General features: G+C 41.5%; 2 protein-coding genes across 2 annotated transcripts; both read left to right on the top strand.

Annotated features, from left to right (window-relative positions):
- Positions 1 to 269: 269 nt before the first annotated feature.
- LOC131664091 (tigger transposable element-derived protein 1-like) lies at positions 270 to 2036 on the top strand. The gene is made up of 2 exons (XM_058934958.1): positions 270 to 738; positions 817 to 2036. Exons 1-2 carry the CDS (start codon positions 270 to 272, stop codon positions 2034 to 2036), a joined length of 1689 nt encoding a protein of 562 aa, XP_058790941.1.
- Positions 2037 to 2164: 128 nt separating this feature from the next.
- LOC131664090 (uncharacterized) lies at positions 2165 to 5668 on the top strand. Its single transcript, XM_058934957.1, has one exon. The coding sequence runs from the start codon at positions 2165 to 2167 to the stop codon at positions 5666 to 5668; it is 3504 nt and encodes a 1167-aa protein (XP_058790940.1).
- The last annotated feature ends 2627 nt before the right edge of the window (positions 5669 to 8295 follow it).

Raw genomic sequence — 8295 nt, 5'->3', positions numbered from 1 at the left:
CACGCGCCGCGATCTGTCGATGTTCTACAGGCATCCCTCGTTATACGCGGTTTTGTTATACGCGGATTACCCTTATACGCGGATTGCGATTTGTGACCGTCCCGCGTTTTACGCCGTAACAGTCAGCCTTATACGCGGTTTACTCGACGCAATGTTCAGTTCAATTTTTTTGTTTTTGTTTATAAATTTTCATAACCTTTAACATTGTACATTTCTATTTGGTTCACACTACTTTCTTATAACGTCAATAGTATTTCCAAATTTAAATCATGGCACCACCACGCACTCTAATGAAAACTCCAAGAAAAACGCCTTTAAAGAAAAATCGAAAAGTAATGAGTTTGGCAGATAAATTAAAAATTTTAAATTCACTTCGAGACGGAGATAAAGTTGCTGCAATTGCTAGACGTTTCGAAGTAAATGAATCAACCATTCGCACGATTCGGGATAGCGAAGCGAAAATTCGTGAAAGTGCACAAATTTTGGGCCAGCATGCTCAGGCAGCAAAAGTTGTTCGTCATAATTTCATTGAAAAAGCAGAAGAGATGCTTATGATTTGGATTCAAGATTTTATACACAAAAAAATTCCTCTTAGTACAGCGGCAATTAGAGATCAAGCTATCGTTTTTCACACTCACCTGTGTGAAAAATACAATAAAACTGAAAAGTTCAACGCGAGTAAAGGATGGTTTGAAAGGTTTAAAGCCAGATTCATGCTGCATAATGTCAAATTCTCAGGTATAGAATGTAAAAATAAAATATAAATAAAAAATAAAAACTTAACTTGAAAATAAGAATGAAAATCAAAATATTTAGGTGAAAGTTCTAGTGCGGATCATGAAGCTGCTCGTGTATTCCCAGCACAAGTTCGAGAAGTTATTGCTGAAAAACATTTTGTTCCCGATCAAATTTTTAATTGTGATGAGACTGGACTTTTTTGGAAAAGAATGCCATCTCGAACATGGTTAACGAAAGAAGAATTGAGAGCGCCAGGTTTCAAAGTAGCGAAAGATAGGTTTACTCTCTTATTCTGTGTTAACGCCACTGGAAATTTAAAATGCAAACCTATGCTCGTGTATCGTTCAGAAAATCCTAGAGCATTAAAAGGAAAAAATAAAGAACAGCTACCCGTCCATTGGACTTCGAACAAAACTGCATGGGTAACAAGAAATAATTTTGAGAATTGGTTTTTGCATTCATTTATTCCAGAAGTGAAAGAATTCTTAGCCAAAAAAAATCTCGCTTTCAAAGTTTTGTTACTGCTTGATAATTACAAGAGCCATGATGGATGTTTGCAAACAGCTCATCCTGATGTCGAAGTGATGTTCCTTCCTCCCAACACAACGTCATTGATTCAACCGCTAGATCAGACTGTCATAGCAACTTTCAAGTCTTATTATTTAAGACGTGTTATAAAATCATTAGTCCAAAAAGTAAATCTTCACCGGACTTGCGACAATTTTGTTCCCGACAATGTTGTCAGACAATATTGGAAAATGTTTTCAATCATGGATGCAATCAACTTCGTTGAAGAGGCCTGGACTGAAGTTAAATTGACCACTGTAAACCAAAGCTGGAAAAAGCTGTTACCGGAAGTAGTTGCAGCAAGTGACGCCGAGCAGCAATCAAATTATCAAGACACAGTGCGAGAGGTCATAGCCTTGGCTCGAGAAGTCGAAGGTGAAGGGTTCCAAGATCTTGAGGAATCGGAGGTTCTAGATCTTGTGGAAGAAAGAACTGACTTGACACCTGAAGAAATCGAAGTACTTTCGAACAATCCGCCTGAAGAAGAAACTGAAGAAGGCCTTACACGAACGACGTCCGAAACCATTTTCGATGCTAAAGCTGTTGTGGAAATTATCAATCTTATTAACATGGCATCCGAACAAGCTGTGCAAAAAGATCCGATAATGGTTAGAAGTTTAAATTTCAAACGACAATGCGATTTAACTATATTGATTTACGATGAATTATATAGAGACATTTTGAGAAGAGCTAAGCAAGCAAAATTGACTGATTATTTTCAAAATAAATAGTACTGAATCATATATTTTGATTTCTTTGGAACGTAACCCCTAATTTCCCATAAGCGTAAGGTCTCGTTATACGCGGTTTCGTTATACGCGGTACTTTTTCGGAACGTAACTACCGCGTATAACGAGGGATGCCTGTATTAGCATCTGGTCCCACAATAGCTTCTTTGGCAATAGGCCAGATAAAATTAACTAGTAGTAGTTCCATGATCACTCTCCAAAAAACCTTGTTTAGTTGGATAGTCGCTGGAGGTTCAGACGTCAATGGGCCTCTCGATTCCATCTCGTGTAAGGTCGTAAAATTGGATCAGCTGTTCGAGAGATTCCTCACCATCGAAGACCTGGATTACCATCCTGTTAAATCTCGCGACGACGTGGTTTGCGAGGAACACTACGTTCAAACTACCACCAGGGACGAGTCAGGTCGTTACGTCGTTCGACTGCCGTTCCGCCTCGAGAAATTTGAATTGGGTTCCTCCAAACAGCAAGCGTTAAGCAGATTCCACGCCCTGGAGAGGAAGTTCAAGGCGAACCCTGCATTCCAGGCCGAGTACGAGAAGGAGCTCAATGGATATCTAGAGCTCGGTCACATGACTCTGCTAGAGGTGGACGACGAAGACGGGTACTACCTCCCTCATCATGCGGTCATCAAAAGGTCTAGCGATACCACGAAGTGTAGGGTAGTCTTTGATGCGTCCGCAAAAACCTCCACCGGAATTTCGTTGAACGATTCCTTGTTGACAGGGCCTACCATTCAGCCGAAACTTCAAGAACAACTCGTTCAGTTAAGATCTCATTTGTTCGCCGAAACTGCAGACATCGAGAAGATGTACCGCCAGGTGTTGATGCATCCAGAGGACCGGAAGTTCCAGAAAATCCTGTGGTACCATGAGGGTGAACTTCGTACTTTCGTTCTGAACACCGTGACTTTCGGCATTAAATGCGCCCCCTTTCTAGCTATTCGAACGCTGGTTCAGCTCGCTCTCGACGAAGAAGCCGACTTTCCGCGGGCTTCGATTCTCCTTCGCCGCGACTTCTATGTCGATGATTTCCTTTCAGGTGCATACACGCTGGAGGAACTCCTTGCCATCCGAGACGAGATGATTCAGCTGCTGGCGAGAGGAGGTTTCACCATTCGCAAATGGGCCTCTAACCATCCATCAGCGTTAGACAACATCGATAAAAAGATTTTTGATTTGGATTGCGGAATCCAAGGCAATCCCATTAAAAAGACTCTTGGGATCGTCTGGGATTCTCAACGCGATACTTTCACGTATTCAGTTGATCTCGAAGATCCGAAACTCGTTACAACTAAGAGGAAGCTGCTTTCCCAAATTTCAAAAATCTTCGATCCCTTAGGTTTGATCGGACCTCTAGTTCTCTTCACTAAAGGCTTGATGTCAGATTGTCATAAGGCAAAAATTACTTGGGACGAGTCACTGCCTCAGGACATTTATACAAAGTGGGTCGCGTTAGCCGAACAACTTCCCCAATTGACAAAATTTTCTGTACCTCGAAGCTTAAGATGCGCAAACTCAATTTCTACTCAAATACACGGGTTTTGCGATGCGTCCATGAACGGATACGGTGCGTGCTTGTACATCCGCTCTGTCGATGCGTCAGGCGAGGTCACCGTGAGACTAGTCTGCAGTAAAAATAAAGGCCCATCTTTGAGTCAACACACGATTCCTCGACTTGAATTAGCTGGAGCTTCACTCCTAAAAACATTGTATCTTGAGACAAGGGATCGGCTGTATTCTCCGGTCGATCGGGTAGTTTTCTGGTCAGACTCAACAATCGTTCTTTGTTGGTTAAAAAAGGCTCCGCATCTATTGAAAACGTTCGAAGCCAATCGAGTAGCTGACATTCAAAAACTAGGTAACGAGGCTGAATGGAGACATGTCGGTTCAAAGGACAATCCAGCTGATCCGTTGTCGCGCGGACTGGTACCCGGCGATCTTATACGTAGCACCCTCTGGAAATCAGGCCCCGAGTGGCTCAGCCTCGCCGACGAACACTGGCCTCCGACGCCGCAATCCGTTTCGAACAACCCTCCTCATGCGGGAGACGGACTCGTTTTCCTCATCCATACTTCAGCTAGCAGTATTTACGCCCGATTCTCAGATTACGGCTGTCTTCTTAGGTCGATAGCGTACCTCTTGCGTTGGAAAAATGAGGGAACTCCGTCGGGCGACTCAGATCAAGTAACTCGATCAAAGGCAGGCGTCCGTTATTTATCATCATCCGAAATAGCAACCGCAGAGCGCCGGATTCTCCTTATGATTCAAAGTGAAAGCTTCGGTCCCGAATTTAAAATTCTCTCGGCCGCGCAAAAACCCAATGTAGGAAATGTTAAAGGTTCAATCAAACGTCAAACTAAGTTTGGCGAACTCAATCTATTCCTAGGTAGCGACGGTTTAATCAGAGTGGGGGGACGTTTAAAGAAATCGGATTTGCTTTTCAATCAAAAACATCCTGTCTTACTTCCCAGCAATCATCACGTTTCCGATCTTATCATCCGTGATGCTCACGAGCGTAATCTTCATGGAGGGATCCAAGCAACTCTCTATGCCATACGTGAGCGATTTTGGATTCTCAACGGTAGGAACCAAGTTCGACACGTTGTCCATCGATGCGTTCCCTGTATTCGTCAGAAACCCAAATTCGCGCATGCGAAAATGGCGGATTTACCTGAGTCCCGCGTTATCGGCGCTTTCCCATTCAATCACACGGGAGTTGATTTCTTCGGCCCAATTTTAATCAAGGAAAAGAGAGATCGGAATCGAAGCTTCATCAAAGCTTATGGTTGTGTTTTCGTATGTATGGCCTCTAAGGCAGTCCACATCGAGCTCGCTTCTGATCTTTCGACAGAAGCGTTTTTGGCATGTTTTGATCGATTCTTGTCAATACAAGGAATACCAGAACGAATGTATTCCGATAACGGTACAAATTTGGTAGGCGCGAATAACGAACTGCAAAAAATTTACGATTTACACGGGACGCCGGAATTCAAAGACGCCATTCAAGGTCACGCCGCGTCCAATCGAATCGACTGGCATTTTAACCCACCTCTTTCTCCGCATTTCGGCGGATTATGGGAGGCTGCAGTTAAAAGCTTTAAACATCACCTTCACCGTGTTATTAAAGATCGAAAGCTAACGTACGAGCAATTAGATACGCTTCTAAAACAGATAGCGGCGATCCTTAATTCTCGACCCTTGTATTACATTTCCGCTGATCCAAAAGATCCGCTTGCAATAACTCCCGCGCATTTGTTGATTGGTCGTCCGTTCCGATTCTTACCCGAGCCCGATTTTGTTTCAGTTCCTGACAACCGGTTACGCACGTACCAAATCATACAGAAGGCCAGACAGGATTTCTGGAAGAAGTGGCGAAAAGAGTATTTGCACGAGCTCCAAACTCGACAAAAATGGTTGACCTCCAACACGACCTTAACACCCGGGTCCGTGGTCTTGTTGATGGAGGACAATCCTGCGTGTGCGAGATGGCCGCTGGGTGTGGTCGAAGAGGTTCACCCTGGGAGCGATGGCATTGCTAGGGTAGCAACAGTCAAGACGGCCTCGGGAGTCTACAAGCGAAACATCACGCGGCTTTGTATCTTACCAGTAGCTTAGGATGATACGCTCGCGTCGGAGTCTCAACAAGACCCCCCATAGTGATCGTTTGTTACGCTCTGAATGTGCGCGATCAGGTTTGCCAAAAACGAGTTGAACCTCATCGTATTTCAGGAATGCGAATTGAAGCCTGGTCCGAGAAGGGTGGAATCGGGATGTTCCACAGCTAAAAGCCAAGAATCATGCCGAGAGGGTGATTCTTGTGTCGGGGTAGGCAGTCGGGAAACTGAGTCTCTGTTAAGATTTCGACAGTGTGGCTGTCATGCGAATTGTGAATTAGTGAATTACTTAAAAATTGCGTCCTTCGAAGACCTTGTCTAGGCTTCGTGTTGTTACCAAAATTAAGCGAGTTCTTAAATTTAAATTTTATGTTCATGTTATTAACTGATAAACCTATCTGTTGTGATATCGTTGCTAATCAACAAGACAGTCCCTCCAACGGAAACTGACCTTTTTTAAGGTTTACTGAACCAAAGACTAGATTAAAATCATTGTAAATACTAATGTACATACTAAATACTAATGTAATCAATGCGTGTTAAGTCTAACCCTGCTCTATCGTTGTAATATCAACTAATCTCGCAGCCCCGGCCGGCAGTATGTTACGGCGCAACATTTACCTAAATGTAAACCGTGCATTTAGGTGATAAAACAAACTCTCGCGCCTGCGCGCGCAAGTGTGTATGAGTGGATGGTGGCAGCACCTGTTGGCTCGCGCGCGAACCGCGCCGAGCCGCGGGCTCGCTTCCGCCTCGACCGGCAGTAGTTGACTGCGACGCGACGAGTGCGGCAGCAGTTCTCCGACGCGACTCTTATGAGTACCTAAGTACGGTAAAAGTCTTGTCATCGTTTTCTCGGACGCGAAACGATTGTACTCACGTACGGTCACTTGTACTCACGTACAAAACCCAAAACCTCCTGTACCCACGTACGGCCGTGCTTTCTCAGCACCTCAAAACTCGTCACTCACGTGGCAAAAGTGTGAAATTCAGCGAGCTCGTTGAGTGCGGTGTGGAGTGTGTGTGTGTGTTCGGCCACTCACGTGGCGGCGTTTCAAGTTCGCGACCACGCGCCTTTGTTCTCGCGCGATCAAATTTTCTTCCCCCTTTTCTGTACCTTTCTTGTAATTCTTAGTGTGAGTGCTTTAATAAAAGGGTTTTTATGCCTTTATGGCTTTTCCCTGTACGTTACGCATTAAATTTATTAACCTCGGTTCATTTCTTGTTCGCATTCAAATAAAAAAAAAAGGGGAAAAATTTTAACTAAGCTGGCTTGGCGCTCACCAACCAGCACGCGACTTTTCAATATTGATCAACCGGGTGACTCGCTTAGCATAGATAGTCTAGATATTCTTGAGCACATTCGTAGACTTTAGTTTATTTAAATAATTTCAGTATATATGCATGTATATATAGTCTTAGTGTATTTATTTAGTTTTTATTACATATGCGTAAATACGTATATGTTAGTTGCGTTTTAATAATATATTCAAGTTTATTAGAAATAAAGGTTGAGTTATACTTTATTTTAACATGGATTATGAATGTAGCCAATGTCAATCTTTATTTGACGATCTGAATTCCTTATACATACATATAAAAAAAAGCCATGTCTTGTTGAACAACTTCCGTTGTATAATTAAATCGTGTTCTAGAATTTACAGTACTTTCAATTCTTTTAATAAACACATTTTAACGAAGCATAGTTCGTGTTTTGCCTCTAGTACAGAACCAATAATTTTTGATAACTCGTGTTTTGTAGAACACTCAGACTCCTCTAAAGCTGAGGAAATAGAGTTTCTCAATGTGAATAACATCGATGAAATTTATTCAGATGATTCAGTTATTGATGATGATTTCAATGAAGCTGATTTCGGTATCCCACAATCTCCATTCAATAATTTATTAAATGATGCCGTGATAAAATACACTGCCAATATTTGTAATTTAAAATCAATGCCAAGAAAATATGTTGATCATGTTTTGCATGAAACAAATGAATTTTTAGAAAATATATTAAATCTCTTGAAAAAAAAAAATATTATTTGAAATGAACAATGCTGATTCTAATAATGTTGTCGATAAAATATTTAACGATTTTTCAAACTCCTTAAATATTGTTTCAACTGAATCAAAAAGATTAAACATTTTCAGAAAATTAGGAACCTACATTGATCCAGTAAGTATTCATATTGGTGAACGAAAAGAATATAAAAATGTGACTGGGAATCAAGCTTTGATACACGTACCACTCAATATGCAATTTATTCCTCTGCGTAACGTTTTAAAAAAATTTTTTGAACTACCTGGGTTATATGACGAAATACTAAAATATATGAACAGCCTAAAGTCAAATAATAAAATTATTAGTAATCTAATACAAGCAGATTATTGGAAAGAACGTATTCCAACTTTCAGTAATAGAACGGTGTTCCCACTAATTATGTATTATGATGATTACGAGAATAATAATTCATTAGGGACACATAGAGGTATTTCGAAAACAGGTGCAGTGTACATAAGTATACCAACGTTGCCAGTGCAGTATCAAGCAAAAATTGAAAATATATTCTTACTTACTCTATTTAATACAATTGATAGGAAGATTTTGAAAAATCCTACTATATT

This window comes from Phymastichus coffea, unplaced genomic scaffold (genome assembly GCF_024137745.1).
Source record: "Phymastichus coffea isolate CEN01 unplaced genomic scaffold, Cenicafe_Pcof_1.1 PCOF00040, whole genome shotgun sequence".
In the NCBI taxonomy this organism is placed as follows: domain Eukaryota; kingdom Metazoa; phylum Arthropoda; class Insecta; order Hymenoptera; family Eulophidae; genus Phymastichus; species Phymastichus coffea.
This window is presented reverse-complemented; position numbering and strand designations above follow the sequence as displayed.